We start from the raw sequence: 22,063 nt of genomic DNA on the forward strand, positions 1-22,063 counted from the left end.
CATTCTTGTTGACGCAACCCACACAGTATTCAAGGGGTTATACACGTGTTTATGTCCCTAAATAAATAATTATATAGGCTCCAGAACAGTAAATTGCTCCGCCTCCACATGTTATTGGACGAATCTGGATTAGTAATAGGAATCTCGCGCTCTGATTGGTTGTTGCGTGTTCTCGGGAACAGATGGTTCCCACACCATCATATACATCGCAGTACATGAATTATAAACAGCATAGCTTAGCTAGCCTATTGATAAATTGGATCTTTGCCTCTGAAGTTTTGCTATATCTGTTATCTCTCAGTTTCAGCCCAGTCACCGAAATGAAGTTCGTCAGGTTTATTATGAAGAATGCTGCTTTGGCCAATGTGCCTCAACATATTGAACACTTTTCCAAATTTTCTCCTTCTCCACTATCTATGAAACAATTTCTCGATTTTGGTGAGTGCTCATCCTCTTATGTTATTTGTTCCTATATATATATTGTATGTGTTACATGTATAGCCTGTGCGTAAATTCTGTCAATAGTCAAGAATCGTGTGCAATTAGTTGAGATGGAGAACAGACACATTTTATTATTAGGCTCTCCAGTCCATATTATTATTATGCAATCTATTATGTGACTGTTTGTATACATGGATACAGAGTTGCATGTGCTCTTTGGGTCAGTCTGCCTGTGTTCAAACATTCTACTGGTGCTGCTGTTCAGCTCATACTGGCTGAGTGTTGCATCATGTAGTTGCAGGCGTCTTTGTTATGGGACACTGTGGTGATGTCCATATATCTGTATGGACTATTTAATTGCATTAAGCATTAAGACTGTGCATGCATTTCAGCAGTGAGCCTATCGTTCCTTTATATTTTAACACGTGTGTTGTGTTGGCAGCATGGCATACATATGTTCTTTCTTTTTAAATATAATTATTTTAATGCCATCTGCGTCCAGGTTCTACCAACGCATGTGAGAAAACTTCATTTGTTTTCCTGAGACAAGAGTTACCAGTACGTCTGTCAAACATCATGAAAGAAATCAATTTGCTCCCCAAAAGACTACTCACCACTCCATCTGTTCAAATGGTTCAAAGCTGGTGAGTTATACAACATCATCAGGCTATTGCATGTATAAACTAATCTATCTTGGCTAGCATTGTTGTAGCAACAAGACAATTTTGTGTTAAAAGGTGATTACATGGCGTGTTGATGACAAGCTGGATATTTGTTGTGTACTCTGTAAACACTCTGGTCTACTTGAGAGGACCCCTCTGTCAAGCTCCTGAAGTTTGCAGATGACACCACTGTCATCGGCCTCATCCGAGATGAGGCCGCATACAGAAGGGAGGTTAAACAGCCGGCTGTCTGGTGCAGTCAAAACAACCTTGAGCTGAACACGCTCAAAACAGTGGAGATGATTGTGGACTTTAGGAGGAACACCCCAACACTGACCCCCCTCACCATTCTAAACAGCACTGTGGCAGCAGTGGAGTCATTCAGGTTCCTGGGCACTAGCATCTCACAGGACCTGAAGTGGGAGACCCACATTGTGAAAAAGGCCCAGCAGAGGTTGTACTTCCTTTGCCAGCTGAGGAAATACAACCTGCCACAGGCACTGCTGATACAGTTGTACTCAGCGGTCATTGAGTCTGTCCTCTGCACTTCAATAACTGTCTGGTTTGGTTCAGCTATGAAATCAGACATCAGAAGACTACAAAGGATAGTTCGGACTGCTGAGAGGATTATTGGTTGCCCCCTGTCCCCCCTTCAAGAACTATACACTTCCAGAGTGAGGAAAAAGGCTGGAAAAATCACTCTGGACCCCACTCACCCTGCCCACTACCTTTTTGAACTGTTGCCTTCTGGCCGACGCTTCAGAGCTCTGAGCACCAGAACCGTCAGGCACAGGAACAGTTTTTTCCCTCAGTCTATCCATCTCATGAACAGTTAAATTGCCCCATTGAGCAATAACTATGTGCAATACACAGTTTAGTCTTTCTTATATTTATCCAACACATCCAACCTCTTCTGCCATTTCATTCCTCTGAGAAAAAAAAAAAAAGAAAAAAAAAACATTTGCACTGTACATAACAGATTTGTATTTACACTGTACATAACAGATTGTATTAGATTTACACTACCCATGTGTATGTGTGTATGTATGTATGTGTGTGTCTGTATGTATGTGTATAATTATTTTTATTTTTTTATTATTATCTATGTCTTGCTGCTGTTTTTGTATTGTTTTTGTATTGTTGTACACTGGAAGCTCCTGTCACCAAGACAAATTCCTTGTATGTGTAAGCATACTTGGCAATAAAGCTCATTCTGATTCTGATTCTGAGTCTGTGCCAAACTTTAAATTTTGATGACGCAGAGCGTGTGAACTTTTCCCAGCATTCAGTCTGCGTCAGGGTGGGCGCTATACTGTATACTTCCAGGCTGCAGTGGCGGATTTAGGCATGGGCGACATGGGCAGTTGCCCAGAGTGGCATCTTGTGGGGGGGCAGCACCCGCCCGGTCAACAACTTTGGGGGCGTGTTGAAGCGGGTTTCGCCCAGGGCGCCATACAAGCTAGAACTGCTACTGCTTCCAGGAGGGTCTCTGATGAACTACGTACTACTTTCACTACCTCGTGCCTTGACGCATCACATTTCCCATTGTTTGTGTGCCTTTTAGGAAGAGTGGAAACTTAGGCAACAAAACTTGCTTTGACTATGCAGAGTAGCCTATGCAGGGTGGTATATCGTTTTTACTGTTGTTTTTTGTGGATTCAGGTCGATGTTACAAGCATCCCTTTACTAGTTTAATATATGCAGTATACAGTGTGTGTGTGTGTACTGTATAGATAGATAGTAAAATAGATATTTCCCGATATAGATATACAGGTGCTGGTCATATAATTAGAATATCATCAAAAAGTTGATTTATTTCACTAATTCCATTCAAAAAGTGAAACTTGTATATTATATTCATTCATTACACACAGACTGATATATTTCAGATGTTTATTTCTTTTAATTTTGATGATTATAACTGACAACCAAGGAAAATCCCAAATTCAGTATCTCAGAAAATTAGAATATTACTTAAGACCAATACAAAGAAAGGATTTTTAGAAATCTTGGCCAACTGAGAAGTATGAACATGAAAAGTATGAGCATGTACAGCACTCAATACTTAGTTGGGGCTCCTTTTGCCTGAATTACTGCAGCAATGCGGTGTGGCATGGAGTCGATCAGTCTGTGGCACTGCTCAGGTGTTATGAGAGCCCAGGTTGCTCTGATAGTGGCCTTCAGCTCTTCTGCATTGTTGGGTCTGGCATATCGCATCTTCCTCTTCACAATACCCCATAGATTTTCTATGGGGTTAAGGTCAGGCGAGTTTGGTGGCCAATTAAGAACAGGGATACCATGGTCCTTAAACCAGATACTGGTTGCTTTGGCACTGTGTGCAGGTGCCAAGTCCTGTTGGAAAATGAAATCTGCATCTCCATAAAAGTTGGTCAGCAGCAGGAAGCATGAAGTGCTCTAAAACTTCCTGGTATACGGCTGCGTTGACCTTGGACCTCAGAAAACACAGTGGACCAACACCAGCAGATGACATGGCACCCCAAACCATCACTGACTGGAAACTTTACACTGGACCTCAAGCAACGTGGATTGTGTGCCTCTCCTCTCTTCCTCCAGACTCTGGGACCCTGATTTCCAAAGGAAATGCAAAATTTACTTTCATCAGAGAACATAACTTTGGACCACTCAGCAGCAGTCCAGTCCTTTTTGTCTTTAGCCCAGGTGAGACGCTTCAGACGCTGTCTGTTGTTCAAGAGTGGCTTGACACAAGGAATGCGACAGCTGAAACCCATGTCTTGCATACGTCTGTGCGTAGTGGTTCTCCCCCACATTTTTGAATGGGTTTTGTTTCACAGTCCTCTCCAGGGTGCGGTTATCCCTATTGCTTGTACACTTTTTTTCTACCACATCTTTTCCTTCCCTTTGCCTCTCTATTAATGTGCTTGGACACAGAGCTTTGTGAACAGCCAGCCTCTTTTGCAATGACATTTTGTGTCTTGCCCTCCTTATGCAACGTGTCAATGGTCGTCTTTGGACAACTGTCAAGTCAGCAGTCTTCCCCATGATTGTGTAGCATACAGAACTAGACTGAGAGACCATTTAAAGGCCTTTGCAGGTGTTTTGAGTTAATTATCTGATTAGAGTGTGGCACCAGGTGTCTTCAATATTGAACCTTTTCACAATATTCTAATTTTCTGAGATACTGAATTTGGGATTTTCCTTAGTTGTCAGTTATAAACATCAAAATTAAAAGAAATATACATTTGAAATATATCAGTCTGTGTGTAATGAATGAATATAATATACAAGTTTCACTTTTTGAATGGAATTAGTGAAATAAATCAACTTTTTGATGATATTCTAATTATATGACCAGCACCTGTATATTTCGCAACATAACTTATATCTCGTTATTATATAATTTATCGAAAGGATATATTTTGAGCTGTTCAAAACACATTTGCTTACATGACATTATACTACAAAGTGTTGTCAATAAAAGCGTCTGTTTAAAAACTAAAGACAAACTTGCTTCCCTGATGAATACAGTGCTCACACACCATTTTATTACTTCTTATGAAATTCTAGATACAAATTCAAACCCTCCTGTTTTTGTTTGTGCACTTAGGTATATTCAGAGTTTGATGGAGATCTTGGAATTCTTGGAGAAAAGTCCAGATGACCACAGAGTATTAGAAGAGTAAGTTAGAAGAGTATTAATTAAAGGAATAGTTCTCTCATCATTTACTCACCCTCATGCCATCCCATTAGTGTTTGACTTTTCAAACACTAATTTCAGCTCTGTAGGTCCATACAATGCAAGTGAATGGTGACCAAAATGTAACTCCTTTTTCAGCCATTGCAGTCTCTAGGCACCATCATGATTTCAAGCTCGATTACACTTCCTAGTGCTTGACGCATGCGTAGAGCGTGTAATCAAGCTTGAAATTATGATTTGGAGACTGCTGATGTCAAGATTTATAGTTGAAAAGGAGTTATATTTTGGTCTGTTCTCACCCAAAAACCAATTAGATCACTTTAGAAGACATGGATTAAACCACTGGAGTCGTGTGGATTACTTTTGTGCTGCCTTTATATGCTTTTTGGAGCTTCAAAGATTTGGTCACCATTTACTTGCATTGTATGGACCTACAGAGCTGAGATATTCTTCTAAAAATCTTTTGTGTTTTGGAAATAAAGAGTCTTACATGAGTATGTTTTGTCATTGCTTAGTCTAACCTTCTTGACTTTCTACTTAGGTTTGTGGATACTCTGGTCAACATCCGAAACAGACACAATGATGTCGTACCCACTATGGCCCAAGGTGTGATTGAATATAAAGAAGTTTTTGGTCAAGATCCAGTCACAAATCAGAATATTCAGTATTTTCTGGACCGGTTCTACATAAGCCGGATATCCATCAGAATGCTTATCAACCAGCACAGTAAGCACAATATTCAACACAAATAATACCTCTGAGTATTGTACTTTTAAATTGTTTTGCTGACCTTGTTTTCACTGATTTTAGCTCTTGTCTTTGATGGTGCCACAAATCCAGTCCACCCCAATACCATTGGCAGTATAGACCCTCATTGTCAGGTGGCAGAAGTTGTTAAAGGTATAGTATGCAAAAATATGTACTTTCGGTGAAACCTCAAACCAATTTAGCTTTAGAGTGGGTGTTTGTATAGCAAACATTTACCTCAAAATCAGTGACCCATTTGCTTTGTCAGTACATTGTACTCTTTTATGTTTCGCATGTATCTAATTTTTCATGTAGATGCATATGAAAGTGCCAAGATGCTGTGTGATCAGTACTACCTCAGCTCTCCTGATCTGGTACTTCAGGAACTCAACAGTAAGAACAATGTTCATATTAAATAGCTGATTGCAAAATCACAAGATAAAGGCTGAGTGAGTATGATACTGAGATTGAGTTCATTTCATTTGTTCATTTCATTTTGGTTCTGTTTGCATAATTGTTCAGAGCTCACCGCTTGATAATAGATGTTTAGCAGCTGTAGACTTTCTTAAAGGAGAAGTGTGTTATTTCTGCACCACCAATGTCAGAACTGCAAAAATAGATATTGTTTTCAAATAGTTTTCCCTGTCTTCTATTGGTCTACTTTCTGCATTTCTGTACTCTATATTGCTTTACAGCTAACAACAGGAACCAGCCTATTAACATAGTGTATGTGCCTTCTCATCTCTACCATATGCTGTTCGAACTGTTCAAGGTGAGCTGGAGCCCATCTCATGTTCTGAAACAATGCTGTTTGCATAAGGAAAGCTGAATGTTGTCATGACAATTTGCCTCCTTCCTCAGAATGCTATGAGAGCAACCATTGAAAACCATAAAGAAGACAGCAATCTTCCTCTTATCCAAGTTATGGTGGCCATAGGAGGAGAGGACCTTACTATCAAGGTGATTTGAACTTGAGCAATTGCATTGTAAACACATTTATTTTATGTTATTCCTCTCCTTTTACAATTTCTAGATCAGATTGTTAAACCCAGTAAAGGCTAATGTGGTTTGTATACCTTTACTGCCTTTATTGATTGTATAACCCTGTTTTGACGTAACTGGAGCCTTGAGGGCATTTTCCCACCACTGAAACAGTACAGATCAGCACACCTGCTGTTGCATAACACAATAGATTAGTGCTGACTGGACTTGTTGTTTGGTCACCTTGACGATATGCTGATTTGAGCCCTGTACTTATGCCAACCTATCATGATCAGAGGTCAAAGTCATGGTCAGTGCCTGCCTGGCATCATGCCCTCTCAGTGTTAGCCCAGTAACAGTTTTTTTGTTTTTCCTACCCCTTGTGCCCTAATCCAGTGTTTTCTGTTTTTTTACACACTTGGTCACACCTTGTGTCTTAATCAATCGGATTGTTTTCCGATTAGGTACAGTTTGCACAATCCATTTACACTGGCGTTTTCTTTGCCCCGTTTTTGAGTGTTTGAGTTTCGTGGTTGCTCCAACCATGTGGGCTCCCAAACTTCCATATGCTGACATAGTTCCATTTGGAAGGAGTAACATTGATTTGTGTGGCCTGAACAACCAGATGCATTTATACTTGGCCAAGTTGTGTCTTTAATCAAACCACCTCCTGTGACTCCAGCCAGGTCTCCTAAGCAAACAAATTGGCCTGGTTGCTAGGGAGGGTAGAGTCACATGGGATAACCTCCTCGTGGTTACTATAATGTGGTTCTTGCTCTCGGTGGGGTGCGTGGTAAGTTGTGCGTGAATGCCATGGAGAATAGTGTGAAGCCTCCACACACGCTAGGTCTCCGCAGTAACGCGCTCAACAAGCCACGTGATAAGATGCGCGGTTGACGGTCTCAGACGTGGAGGCAACTGAGATTCGTCCTCCGCCACCCGGATTGAGGCGAGTCACTATGCCACCATGAGGACTTAGAGCGCATTTGGAATTGGGCATTCCAAATTGGGGAGAAAAAAAAAAAAAATCAAACCACCTCCTGAGGTTACTATCAATCTCGAATGCGTGTTGGAGGGCATTTACACTTGGTCTTTTTATGATCAGATAGCTATATGATAAGTAAAATGCATTAAGTTACTAAGTGTAAATACATCCTTTCTCCTGTCCAGCAGTTTTTAACAATGTCTTCTTTGTCTATGGAGATGAGTGACAGAGGTGGAGGAGTCCCTTTCAGGAAGATAGAGAATCTTTTCAGTTACATGTACTCTACAGCACCAACTCCCCAGATGGACGAGAAGCAAAGGGCTCCATTGGTGAAACATACTTTCATCTTTAAATACTTAATGATTTGTTAAGTAGACAAACTGCAAATAAAAACAAATAGGATCACCAGGCTGATAGTTCCCCTTTATAATATTAGCCACTTATTGTCTCTGCAGGCTGGGTTTGGTTATGGGTTACCCATATCCCGGCTCTATGCCAAGTACTTCCAGGGTGATCTCCAACTCTACTCTATGGAGGGCCATGGCACTGATGCAGTCATTCATCTGAAGGTAAATGAAGTTGGGGAAATTGGGAAATGTGGGAGCCCTGTAACGCCAACATTCTGGTAGAGGTCTCTTTTAAACCCCTAACCATATGTATTTTTCCTCTGCAATTAATTCAGCCAGAACTGCATAATGTACAGACTCCATACAAACTCTGATGCAATATTTAATTAATACAAACCTAAGCCTACCTATAATGCCATAGACTGTCCCCCTTTAACACTGTCATTTTGCTGCCTTACAATTGCTGCCGTTTCCTTCTGGAAATCTTTGAAAGCATTTTTCTTTGTACCCTGAATGATTACATCGTGTGTTTTTTTTTTTTTTTTTTTCCTCTTTCCTCAGGCATTATCCACTGACTCAGTGGAGAGGCTTCCAGTATTTAATAAGACTGCTCGGCGGAACTATAAAGTCAGCCAGGGGGCAGATGATTGGTGTGTCCCAAGCAGAGAGCCGCTGGACCTGGCTGTCTTCCGGCTGGCAAAGTGAAAAGGAACGCACCAGTGTGAAGCCTCCAGGAGGGATACTGGACACTTCCATGACCACATTAGTGAAGGAGGATCGACATGGTGGGACAGAATGGTGTCCTTATTGCCTGGACCCAACTCTGCACTCACTGTGAAGCAGCGTAGTCTCTCTGCAATACTGTAGTTGGCGCATGCAATTGTTTTCCTCTGCACCATGACTATATAATCTGCTTTTTTCGTTTGAGAAAGTAGGCGTTTTCACAGTGTTACCTGGAGACCATACCAACCCATGTAGATTGTGATGGCTATTAAATTGCCAAATGAATCTGCATTGAACCACTCTCCTTCTTTGAAAAACTGTGATGAGGAAGCTCCAGATGTGGAGTAGTGGGCCAGGGGGACAGTCTATGGCATTTCTGCACACTGTTTTGGAGGAAAGGGGCATGACCTTCTTGGCTAGATATAGGAACCAGCATGTAACAACAGGAACTTAAGAGTTCTTCTAGATCAGAGATTAAGGTAGATAAACGTCAATATGCAACCCGTGATGGATCATAATGTGTATTAGAAGACCTTGATGTTTAAACAGCATTAACACATATCAGGATCAATCCAAATTAATTTACTACCTACCTACTTTATTACCTACTTTGATTGGTACTGTAAAAGTATTCTTTCTCAGAATAGCCAAAAGCTGAGAAAAAGGCCATAATTGTGATGCCATTGTACTTGGTATGTCAGTGAGTTGCCAAACAAGTCAATGTCATCCCTGGTTTTGTACTTACACTTTACTTTTAATGTGCAAGGTGTTAGCAAGGGATCACGGATTTAAAGGTTTATAACCAGTAAGAATGTATTGCACCATTAATGGTTTTATTTTAATCTTGACTTATAACTCTTATGTGCCGAGCGTTTCAAACTCGGTGTTTTGTGCATGTTTATTGCTAAACATGCTAAAGCATGTTAGATACCTCACTGAGTGAAGTTTACTCTAAGACCTTTGCTCAGCAGTTGCCTTTCAGTTTTGTGGGCTTTGGTCCACTATGTGGTAGTTCTTGCTCTCTGCAAATATTAAACAAAGTGTAGGCACAATGAATTAGAGTTTTTGAAATAGTTTGCCTTCTTTTTTGGGAGCATGCCTGATGTATTAAAGGAAAAGCCCACTCAAAAATGAAAATTCTTTCATCATTTACTCAGCCTCATGCCATCCCAGATGTGTATGACTTTCTTTTGCTGAACACAAAGATTTTTAGAAGCTCTGTAGGTCCAAACAATGCATTTCAATAGGATACAAAACTTTGATGCTCCAAAAAGCCCATAAAGGCAGCTTAAAAGTAATCCATACGACTGCAGTGGTCGAGTACATGTCTTCAGAAGCAATATGATAGGTGTGAGTGAGAAACAGATCAATATTTAGGTCCTTTTTTTTACTGTAAATCTCCATCTTTTAATCAGCCATCTTAAGCACTGTTCTCTCCTAATTCTCCTAGTTCTTCTTCTTTTGTTTTTGCCGATTCACATTCTTCATGCTAATCGCCACCTACTGGACAGGGAGCAGAATTTGTAGTAAAAAATGACTTTAAATATTGATCTGTTTCTCACCCACACCTATCATATCACTTTGAAGACATGGATTTAACCACTTGAGTAGTATGGATTACTTTTATGCTGCATTTATGTACTTTTTTGAGCTTCAAAGTTTTGGTCACCATTTACTTGCATAGTGTGGACCTACAGGGATGAGATATTCTTCTAAAAATGTTCAGAAGAAGAAAGAATGTCATACACATCTGGGATGGGATAAGGGTGAGTAAATAATGAGAGAATTTTCATTCTTGGGTGAACTGTCCCTTTAAATCAACTATCTGCTTTGAAATTGCACCATTCAACTTTATATGTAAGGACCATCTTTTATGTATTTATTGTCTGTTTGCTTTTGTATGAAACATGCTAGCCCTGAAAATCTAAAATTATATTTTTTTGTAAGTTTTCCATCTAAAGCAAATTATGTATATAGAATTGAAATAAACGAAAATTTTGGTGCGATTTTTACACTGGAGTGTGGTCAATTATGAGATAAGTTTTCTAAACTGAACCTAAACCTTTATGTTTGTCTAATGGTGGTTATTTATCAGAAGGCTGTATTGTTGAGATTTAAGTTGAAGAAGATTGACAGGTGTGGATTGAGTTACTACATGCTGATCCTTTGCCCAGTAAGTTAAAGGTTACATTTCATGGTAAACAACATCCTGTTAAAGGTTACAGGAGACATGGAAATTGACATATCATTGGGCAACAATGAGAGGCATGAATGAAAAAAAAAAAACAAGCCTGGGTAGAAGAAAAAATGGAACAATTACTGTATATACTCATAGCAAATATGACTTTATATTGAACCATAAACCTATCAATCTGTCCTGCAGTACCTGGAGTTTGATGGAACAATTTTTGTTTCTTTTTTGCTGCAGCAAATTTGAGGAAAAAATCAGTATCACCCTCATCTCTAGAGACTGTTATTTTTCTGCTGGATCAACTTTGAAAAGGGCTTCTCAAGTACTGCTTAAAAAACAAGTGCTTGTTATGGAAAAACAGATCCCCTTACAATATATCACATATGAAACACATGCTGCTTGGTACTCCATATAAGGTTAGATGTTTTGCTTGTTTATGTCCAGAGTCTCCAGTGTTTTCTGGCTTTTGAAGTATACATGTGATGCTCAAATCAATGTGATTTTCATTATCTAATTACTTTTTGCTTCTAAACAATCATGTACAATTCTTACCCTTATTCAATAATATGTGGACAATGTTGTTTTTGTCAAATATTTTGTACATCTCAATTTTAACTATATAAAAAAAATATGAATATAAATGCATCAGATGTAAAATATCAAACTATGTGGCATCTGAAAACAAATGATGCTCGAGATTTCTCAGAACTAACTTCATCTTTCTGAGTCATTTCTGAAAAAACATGGTCCCTAGCTAATATTTGAATGAATAAATTCATTCATATATTATGCTTGATGTATATGTTTTTATCATTTCAAACCAAGCACATAACTTACTTAATGTTTCACTTAAAATATGTGCTTGTGCTTCTATTCTTTAAAACAAATAGCACTTAGCTTTATATTTTAAACAATGACATTTATACATTTTTAAGTGTCTCTGAAGTGTCCAAACATTTTTGGGGCCACTGTGTTTCAGCCCACTGATACTTTACATGTGTATGTTGAAGACTGAATATTAAAAAAAGACTCAAGCATGGCTTCCTTCTGTCAGAGTGCTATGCTACGCAGCTGTTAAAGGCCTCTGTGTGCAGAGCCTCTCATGTCTTAGAATCTACAGTGATGTGTGAGTATAGCAATGACAAACCATATGGGGCCAGTTCCAGGAAGCATGATAATAAAAGTACAGTCCTCGTAAGGTCATAAATGATGGCGTGTACGTGTTTGTCTGCAGGGGGGTGGAGATGAGGGGGGTCTTTGTGTATGGTTGAGCACGGGGTTTGTAATGTATGCAAACATCTCACAACCAGTGCTCGAATTGATTCCAGTCTTATGGGGCCCCTATAAGGTAGTGGATTGATCAGTACACTATATTTGTTATAGTGATTTTAGTTGCTGCATGTAGTTGAACCAAAGATCAAGAATAAAAAAATATCTATTTTCAGTCCGGGCAATGTTGTATAAGAGATATATTTGTCATTATTATAGTTTCTAAATTACCCCAAGTCTATTTTTTACTATTACATTTACAATGTAGATTTACACATCGGAGAGATTATATTAATATAATTTCGGATATATGTGGTAGCTAACATGGCCAAGCTAGTAGATAAGTGTAACTTGGTAACTTACAGTAGATAACCAAATACCTGCCAAGAGAACAAAATACTAATATAGACCAAACTAAAAGAGCTAGATAGATAGCTAGTAAGCCTATTGGCAGTGTACTGACTAAAAAATATATTTTATTAAGGTTAAATAAAAACAGTTAAGTCAACAAAAAAACTGCTTTCATGTGGTCATTGTATTACACATTTCCTCTCTTGAAAACAAACTATCCCCTTCTCCTCTTCCTCCTGTTTTGATTAGCAGTTTGATCTGTGATCTAGCCAGTCAACATTTACATTTTACATTTTACATTTACATTTATTCATTTGGCAGACGCTTTTATCCAAAGTGACTTACAAAAGAGGAAAACATAAGCAAATCATCTTAAGGAGACAGCGGTATGAAAAGTGCCATATTACAAAGTTTCACTAGCATCAGAATAGTATTCAAAACAGAATAAAGTGCTACAGGAATTTTTTATTTTTTTTTAAATGACTGGTTAAGTGCTCATGGAAAAGATGTGTTTTTAGTCGTTTTTTGAAGACAGAGAGTGAGTCAGCTTCACGGATGGAGTTGGGAAGGTCGTTCCACCAATGTGGTATGATGAAGCTGAAAGTCCGGGAAAGTGTTTTGGTGCCTCTTTGTGTTGGTACAACAAGCCGACGTTCCTTAGCCGACCGCAGGCTTCTAGTGGGCGCGTAGCTCTGCATCAATTATTTTAGGTATGCTGGAGCAGACCCAGTGACTGTTCTGTATGCCAGCATCAGAGCCTTGAATTTGATACGTGCATCAACCAGCAGCCAGTGGAGAGAGACAAGGAGTGGTGTAACATGTGCTCTCTTTGGTTGATTAAAGACCAGACGTGCTGCTGCATTCTGGATCATTTGCAGGGGTCTAACTGCACATGCAGGGAGGCCTGCAATAAGAATGTTACAGTAGTTCAGTCTAGTTATGACAAGTGACTGGACAACAGTTGTGTGGCATGTTCAGAGAGGAAGGGTCTTATCTTCCTGATATTGTAAAGTGTAAATCTACACGATCTTGCGGTCTTTAAGATGTGGTCTGTGAAATTTAGACTGTTGTCAATAGTTACCCCTAGATTTCTGACCAATTTGGAAGGCGTTACTGTAGTTGCACCCAGCTGCACGGTGATGATTTGTTCAACAGTAGGGTTGGCTGGAAAGACAAGGAGTTCAGTCTTGGCTGGGTTGAGTTGCAGGTGGTGTTCCTTCATCCAGGCCGAGATGTCTGCCAGGCAGGCAGAAATTCAAGCAGTCACTGTGGTGTCGTTGGGCTGGAAAGACAAGTAGAGTTGCGTGTCATCAGCATAGCAGTGATAAGAGAAACCATGTGCCTGAATGATGGTTCCCAGTGATGTTGTGTATATAGAGAAGAGAAGTGGCTCAAGCACTGATCCCTGAGGTACCCCAGTAAGTAGCTGACGTGGCTTGGATACCTCACCTCTCCAGGCTACCTTGAAGGACCTACCTGAGAGATAGAAGTTAAACTAGTCAAGCACAGTTCCTGTGATGCCCAGCGAGGAGAGGGTAGAGAGTAAGATCTGATGGCTGACTGTGTCAAAGGCTGCAGAAAGGTCCAGCAGAATCAGGACGAATGATCTGGATTCAGCTTTCGCCTGTCTCAGTGACTCTGACAGCAGGGCAGTCTTGGTGGAGTGTCCACTTTTGAAGCCTGACTGATTGTCATCCAGCAGCTTGTTCTGTGAGAGACAGGCAGAGATTTGATTGAAAACTGCCCTTTCAAGTGTTTTTGCCATGAATGGGATGAGAGAGACTTGTCTGTAGTGTTCTATTTGTGTGGGGTTAAGTGCGGGTTTCTTCAGCAGCGGGGTTACTCGAGCCTGCTTAAATGTAGTGGGAAAAGTGCCTGTAAGTAGAGATGTGTTAATTATGTGTGTGAGTGCAGGTAGGATGGACGGAGAAATGGCCTGGAGAAGGTGAGAAGGAATGGGGTCAAGGAAACAGGTGGTGGGATGGTTGGAGAGGAGGAGTTTAGAGACCTCAGTGTCAGTCAGAGGAGAGAACATAGAGACAGAAGAGTTGCATACAGGAGACAGGTGTTTGACAGGGTGTGGTGCTGAGAATGTTTTGCTGATGTAACCTTATTAGTAAAAAATGTGGCGAAGACATCTGCTGTCAGTGATGTGTCAGGTGGTGGAGGGGGAAGGCAGAGAAATGTGTTGAATGTTCTAAACAAGCTGCGAGTGTCTGCGGTGCTGTTGATCTTGTTCAATAGGAGGTAATAGGAGGTTTTTGCAGATTTAACGTTATCTGAAAAAGTTGCAAGCAGAGACTGATATTTACCTAGATCTGCTGGATCTTTAGATTTCTGCCATCTCCTCTCAGCTGCCCTGAGGTCAGTCCGATGTTCACGAAGGACGTCAGACAGCCAGGGGCTGGGTGGTGTAGCACATGCTGGCCTAGAGGAAATAGGACAGATGTTGTCTAGACAGGTTGTTAAAGTAGCTTAGTGTGTCTGTGGCAGTGTACCACCTCATCTCTGATTGGCTGAAATTCTGGCACATTATAATGCTGTAAGCTTGTTGAGCAAGCAAGCGGTCAAAACTATGAGTGCACGCAGAATGGGTAGTAGGACAGAGAGCGAGTGAGATCTTGCACACGCAAAAAACAGTGGAGTTACATACATTTCATAAATCTGTGCAAATTCGCATTCAAAGAAACTTTATTCAAGCACAAAATTGATTTTTGTTTGCTCAAAATTAATTCATCTTTGCAAGAAGATACATTGCTTTACAAAACTGAGTTCACATGCATACAAAATACCTTTTAATGCACTCAAAATATCATCTTGCGCATGCAGAACATATTTGTGTGCTTAAAATAAAATCTTGCACACCCAAAATATAATTTTGTGTGCGCAAATTTGTGGCACATATATAACTCCATAAGTTTCCCAATAACGATTAATCTTAGCAGTTAAGAGCGTTTTCTACGAGCAATTTTACGAATGGTTGTTATTTTTTACGTTTCACAAAACTGCACTTAAAAAAGTGCTACTTAAGAAAGTCGATGTCAAATGTGAAGTGCTGAAATGTGAATGTTGTGTCGCTTGTCATTGAAACTTCATTATATTTGTACATAACTGTGGCATGGGGGGGCGTGGTCATGTGTCGGTCTTCGGGAGAGCAGTAAGGATCGTCACCTGGGTTATGATTCTTACTGCTCTCCCTCTCCCGCAGACCGACACATGACCACGCCCCCCCATGCCACAATAACTTTATAAATACTTATTATTTACCATGCAGGGAAATGTTTAGGCTATATTTGTTTTCTTGAATACTCAATCTAGTTAACTACAAAATTAAAATGTGTTTTTTTTTGATAATTTTGTGCAAAATTAACAATCTATTACCTTTAGACAATCACTGCTTAGTTCATCAGATGTGCATTTGCAATGTTTCGTTTTCACAAATTCTGTGGGTTGAGGTACAATTGCTTCCAGGGTCAGTGAAGACATATGTTATGGAATGCGGTTAGTCATGAGTCCTAATGAATGAGTCCTTAAGTGTCTGAGAGGAAGATGAGGAGGTTGTAAAAGATAAAGAAGATGGGAAGAAGGCAGATGCAAACGACACGTTCAGTGAGACACAAACGACACATTCAGTGAGACGTAAACAACACGTTCAGTAAGACATTCAGTGAGACGTTCAGTGAGACGCAAATGACACGTTCAGTGAGACGTAAACGATACGTTCAGTAAGACGCAAATGACACGTTCAGTGAGACGTAAACGATACGTTCAGTAAGACGCAAATGACACGTTGAGTGAGATGTTCAGTGAGACACAAACGACACATTCAGTGAGACGTAAACGACACGTTCAGTAAGACATTCAGTGAGACGTTCAGTGAGACGCAAATGATACGTTCAGTAAGACGCAAATGACACGTTCAGTGAGACGCAAACGATACGTTAAGTGAGACATTCAGTGAGACGCAAACGACACGTTCAGTGAGACATTCAGTGAGACGCAAACGACACGTTCAGTAAGACATTCAGTGAGACGTTCAGTGAGACGTAAACGATACGTTCAGTGAGACGCAAACGACATGTTGAGTGAGACGTTCAGTGAGATGCAAACGACACATTCAGTGAGACGCAAACGAGACGTTCAGTGAGACATTCAGTGAGACGTTCAGTGAGACTCAAACGACACGTTCAGTGAGACGTTCAGTGAGACGCAAACGACACGTTCAGTGAGACGTAAACGATACGTTCAGTAAGACGCAAATGACACGTTCAGTGAGACGTACAGTGAGATGCAAACGATGCGTTCAGTGAGACATACGGTGAGATGCAAACGACACGTTCAGTGAGACGCAAACGACACGTTCAGTGAGACGCAAACGACACGTTCAGTGAGACGCAAACGACACGTTCAGTGAGACATTCAGTGAGACGTTCAGTGAGACGTAAACGATACGTTCAGTAAGACGCAAATGACACGTTCAGTGAGATGCAAACGACACGTTCAGTGAGGCATTCAGTGAGACGCAAACGACACGTTCAGTGAGACGCAAACGACACGTTCAGTGAGGCATTCAGTGAGACGCAAACGACACGTTCAGTGAGACGTACGGTGAGACCCAAAGACGTTTGTGTTAGTTTGCATAAAGTCAGACATGATAGGCTATTATCCTTTTCATTTTGGCTCAATAATTAATGCAACAACTATTTTCTTTTCTAGTATTATTATTATGAACCAAACCTCCTCCCTGTAGTCCATAAATACAAAGAATGTTCGGAAAATATTTTTAATCTTCTTACAGTTGTGCATTCTTCTGTTCAACACAGTGCACTGTGCATTTATTTCTTATTCAGAATTAAATTTTTGAACCAGTGAATGTAACCTTAACCCAGGTTTGTTAATTGTTTTTTTATTTTTCAATAGTGCAAATTATTCCACTAGTTATTTCTGTCTTTATCATATTTTGGAAAATAATTATGAATAGAGAATAATCGAATATTAAGCATAATATGTCCATTAATTAACAGGGTTACCTGCTCTATTGATAAGTGTCATTAATTTGTTTAGTTAAAGGTGCTATATGTAAGATTGACAAAAAGCATTTGAAATGGGTACTGCAGTCCAAATTCAAAATACTGGAGAGTTGTCTGCCCCGCCCCAGACTCGAAGCTCATGCGGGTTGCCAGAATGTTGACACGCAAACTAGCCAACTCAGCATCCGTTTTAAAGGATTTCTGGGCTTTAAGCTGTCTCCATCTTCCAAAGGCATCTCCAATATTTATCCTTGTTTTCAACGCCTCTGGTCATGGTGGTTTTTAGAGGGATGGTGAGGCTTTTTATGTCAGATGGAATCTGTTATCTCTGAACCAGTTCGTTTGCTGTCTTCCATGAGTGCAGCACACAGAGTTGTTTGCCTGCAGACTTTTCAAATCTGGCAACCCGGCGGTGTCTAAATACTATTGGTGAGTGGGCAGTGGGCGGGATCACACAGGCCAAAACATAAACAGAAATTCCGGCCCGGAATGGAAATTTCAAAGTAGAATATACTGGCTGTAGCATTGTTATCAGAGAAGCCAGTATTTCAACTTAGCATGTTTCCTAATTCTCTGACATATTATGGTAATTTTATGATTTAGTACAGTCAAAATATTACATATAGCACCTTTAAACTATACTGTAGGCTCATTAACTTTTAGGTGTGTGTTGATAGCTCTCTCCTCTTCCGTTCTCTCTCCCCTTCAAAATAAATTCCCGATTGACGAAATAACTCAAAATTAACAAAACACATATCTTGTGGCTCTTAATGCTATATTAATATAATAATAATAATAAAAAATCTAAAACTATTTAAATAACTGAGGGTTATTTACAAGGACCCAGGGATGCAGAGGAACACTAACACAGTTTATTGATGAGGTTGTAGTAGAGATGATAAAGGGTTAAACACAGATGCAGCTGACAGGGGAAAACTATAGTAACAACAATGGTGCAGGTAATGATAGCGATGACAGCAGCGAAGATGGAGCAGCGTGGGACACCCAGGCGGCATGTAGGAATATAGGCTGCACAGTAAGTAAATCCAGGTAAGTAATCCAATAAAGAGTACAGTGGAGATGAAAACTCAAACGGGAGACAACTGGAACCAACAACAATAAAAACTATACAGGGAGAAAACAAGAGAAATTGGACTGGAGCGGTGAATCTGCACACAAACACGAAGGAACAATCTGGCGACGAGAGAAAGAAATGAGCGGATATTAGTAGGCTGAGAAAATGAGCAACGTGCGGGTAATTAGCTCATGAAATTTAAAATGTATTCCTATGGGAACGCTCATTCGCACCGTCCATGTGGAGGAGAAAAACACATGAGGGAACAAACAACACAGGAGAAACACAACAGACCCACCATAACCATGACAGTTTTGTATCCGGAATCACCCACATGCAAAGCAACATCTGCATAGATCAAAAGACCACTCGACCAACACACTGTAAAAGGTTTCACTGTTATTTGTAGAGTATATTTATGTGTGTACTCCAATAAATGTTGACTCAGCATTTATTTTTATTTTGTGTGTGTTTTTTTCTTTTCTTTTGGCAAATATACAGTGGGATTCACTAGTGAAAATGCTTCTTCACGCCCCAGTGAAGAATTGTAAACTTTTTATAATTTAATGCAAATGTTTTCATTACAAATTATATGATCAGAATAACAATTTGAGTAAATGGTAGTTGTGTAGAAGGTGTTTGTTTCCCCCGTTATGAAAAATGTGCATTTACGCATGTTCTATAAGATGACCCCCAATCTAGGGCAAGAAGAGGGTAACTTGTCCCAGCTGTCATTTGATTTTTATAAAATGTATTAAATAAACTTGATATCATTCCTAATTCCTAATTTTTTTTGTCATCTAATGTAAAACACTAAACCAAATATTCCATTTTATTATGTATTTCCACAATTAAGTTGATTGATTACAGTAAATAATGACAGATAAATCAGTAACCCAGTAAAACTGATTAATCTGAAAGAACTTATTCTATGAATTACATACAGGCATATTAATAAATCCATATTTAGACACCCATGTATTTTATAAAAAGTAAATAAAATACATGGGCGGGTGGCATGATTGCGACATCACCCAATTTTTAGGGTTCCCCCACCTCCAAAATCCCAATTTAACCCCTGCTGACCAGTAGGTGGCGATATGCACGAAGAGTGCAAATCTCCAAAAAACAGAAGAAGAACTCTCGTGACTATGTATTGGAAGGCTGTGATATGTGTGTGTGTGTGTGTGTGTGTGTACATATATACACACACTGGCAGCCAAAAGTTTGGAATAATGTACAGATTTTGCGGTTTTTGTGCAGATTTCGGAATGAAATTGGTGCTTTAACTCAGTGGCATTCAACTGATCACAAAGTATAGTCAGGACATTACTGATGTAAAAAAACGGCACCATCACTATTTGAATATTTATTTTTATTTTTTATCAAATCTAGACAGGCCCTATTTCCAGCAGCCATCACTCCAACACCTTATCCTTGAGTAATCATGCTAAAATGCTAATTTGGTACTAGAAAATCACTTGCCATTATATCAAACACAGTTGAAAGCTATTTGGTTCGTTAAATGAAGCTTAACATTGTCTTTGTGTTTGTTTTTGAGTTGCCACAGTATACAATAGACTGGCATGTCTTAAGGTCAATATTAGGTAAAAAATGGCAAAAAAAGAAACAGCTTTCTCTAGAAACTCATCAGTCAATCATTGTTTTGAGGAATGAAGGCTATACAATGCTTGAAATTGCCAAAAAACTGAAGATTTCATACAAAGGTGTACACTACAGTCTTCAAAGACAAAGGACAACTGACTCTAACAAGGACAGAAAGAGATGTGGAAGGCCAGATGTACAACTAAACAAGAGGATAAGTACATCAGAGTCTCTAGTTTGAGAAATAGATGCCTCACATGTCCTCAGCTGACAGCTTCATTGAATTCTACCCGCTCAACATCAGTTTCATGTTCAACAGTAAAGAGAAGACTCAGGGGTGCAGGCCTTATGGGAAGAATTGCAAAGAAAATGCCACTTTTGAAACAGAAAAACAAAAAGAAAAGGTTAGAGTGGGCAAAGAAACACAGACATTGGACAGCAGATAATTGGAAAAGAGTGTTAGGATCTTAACCCCATTGAGCTTTTGTGGGATCAGCTAGACTGTAAGGAGCATGAGAAGGGCCGACAAGACACATCTATGGCAAGTGCTACAGGAAGCGTGGGGTGAAATGTCACCTGAGTATCTGGACAAACTGACAGCTAGAATGCCAAGGATCTGCAAAGCTGTCATTGCTGCACGTGGAAGATTTTTTTGATGAGAACTCTTTGAAGTAGTTTAAGTTCTAAAAAAAAAAAGTCAAATTGTAATAGTAATTTTTCATGTTATTAATGTGCTGACTATACATTGTGATCAGTTGAAGGCCACTTTGGTGAATAAAAGTACCAATTTATTTCCATAAAAGCAAAATCTGTACATTATTCCAAACTTTTGGCCACCAGTATATATTCAAATCTTCATTTGTGTTCAGCAGAAGAAAGAAAGTAATACATCTGGGATGGCATGGGTGTGTAAATGATGAGAGAATTTTCATTTTTGGGTAAACTATCCCTTTAAACAAATACACAATGTCTTACTCTATTTCATTCTTTTACCAAGATCAGACAAAGGTTGATTAAATTTAAAGAGAGGGTTTAAGCTACCTAATAAGCTGTTGATGAAACGTATTACTCATACTCATTACACCGATTAATTAATAAACCTGTTTGATTCAACACATTTATAACCAGTGTTTCATCTGAATGTTTTTGAATAGTACATCAACGTGTATATTGGTATTATCTCTGCCATGTGTTGTTGTGTATGTTCTGTATTTTCTGTCTTATATTTGTCCTAGCCCAGTTTTGTGAAATGGGTTAGAGGTCACCACCTTGTGTTTGCGATTTGTTACTGCAGATACTTTTTTGAAGGCCATACCTTGTTTCAAGACATATTTGCACTGTGTATATTTTACATGAAACTATTTCTACAGACCATAAAGTATGCTTTATTATGACTCTTTAACTCTTCCTGAATATCCATATTTCTCTCACCAGGTAATTTTAAACCCATTTTTGCCTTGCAGGAACAGCTTGCTATTGTGTATAATGTACTATAAAATTAATATGCTCCAATAGTTTACACATCTAGATTTCTAAAAGTGGTGTGAGCATTCTGTTTCTTTCTCTGTGTGTTTAATAAGGAGATGGAAAACTTAAAACATGAACAACAATTAATGAAACAAAAGCAAGAAACCGTGAGCCTGGTAACATTAGAGCTCTCTAAAATTCTGTGTACAATAACTATTTATTCTAATCAGACCCACCTGGCCTTGTTGGATATATTACAGGGTTCAAGCATATGGTAAAACAGTGTGGCATACTGTTTTTTTTTATTGTTTTTTTTTTATATATTTTCATATGCTTGTTTTATCGTAGGCATTGCAGCACTGTTCACAGATGCCTGTTGATACAGATATGGAGATGAATTTGACATCACTAGAAAGTGGTCTTTTTTTTTTCTTTTTTTTCTTTTTTTTAATGATTTCTTTATGGTCTTGAAAAAATATAAACAGCCACGCCACCGACAGAAGAGGGAGAGAG

General features: G+C 39.3%; 1 protein-coding gene and 1 long non-coding RNA gene across 3 annotated transcripts; one reads left to right on the forward strand and one right to left on the reverse strand.

Moving 5' to 3' along the window:
- Nucleotides 1-195: 195 nt before the first annotated feature.
- LOC127427438 (pyruvate dehydrogenase (acetyl-transferring) kinase isozyme 2, mitochondrial-like) lies at nt 196-10,562 on the forward strand. Of its 2 annotated transcripts, XM_051675043.1 has the most exons (11): nt 196-438; nt 944-1,085; nt 4,690-4,761; nt 5,321-5,505; nt 5,590-5,679; nt 5,842-5,919; nt 6,222-6,298; nt 6,388-6,486; nt 7,711-7,821; nt 7,948-8,061; nt 8,401-10,562. In XM_051675043.1, the coding sequence occupies exons 1-11, from the start codon at nt 216-218 to the stop codon at nt 8,542-8,544; spliced, it is 1,335 nt and encodes a 444-aa protein (XP_051531003.1). In that variant the 5' UTR covers nt 196-215; the 3' UTR covers nt 8,545-10,562. The 2 variants fall into 2 exon arrangements, with proteins under 2 accessions (XP_051531003.1, XP_051531004.1); XM_051675044.1 differs by lacking the exon at nt 5,842-5,919.
- A 2,015-nt stretch (nt 10,563-12,577) lies between these two features.
- LOC127427254 (uncharacterized) lies at nt 12,578-16,012 on the reverse strand. The gene is made up of 5 exons (XR_007894917.1): nt 15,755-16,012; nt 14,686-14,801; nt 13,850-14,081; nt 13,455-13,655; nt 12,578-13,277 (listed from the first exon to the last, which is right to left on the reverse strand). It is a non-coding gene; the product is annotated as an uncharacterized LOC127427254 (long non-coding RNA).
- Nucleotides 16,013-22,063: the final 6,051 nt, after the last annotated feature.

Source organism: Myxocyprinus asiaticus, chromosome 36 (assembly GCF_019703515.2).
Source record: "Myxocyprinus asiaticus isolate MX2 ecotype Aquarium Trade chromosome 36, UBuf_Myxa_2, whole genome shotgun sequence".
NCBI classification, from domain to species: domain Eukaryota; kingdom Metazoa; phylum Chordata; class Actinopteri; order Cypriniformes; family Catostomidae; genus Myxocyprinus; species Myxocyprinus asiaticus.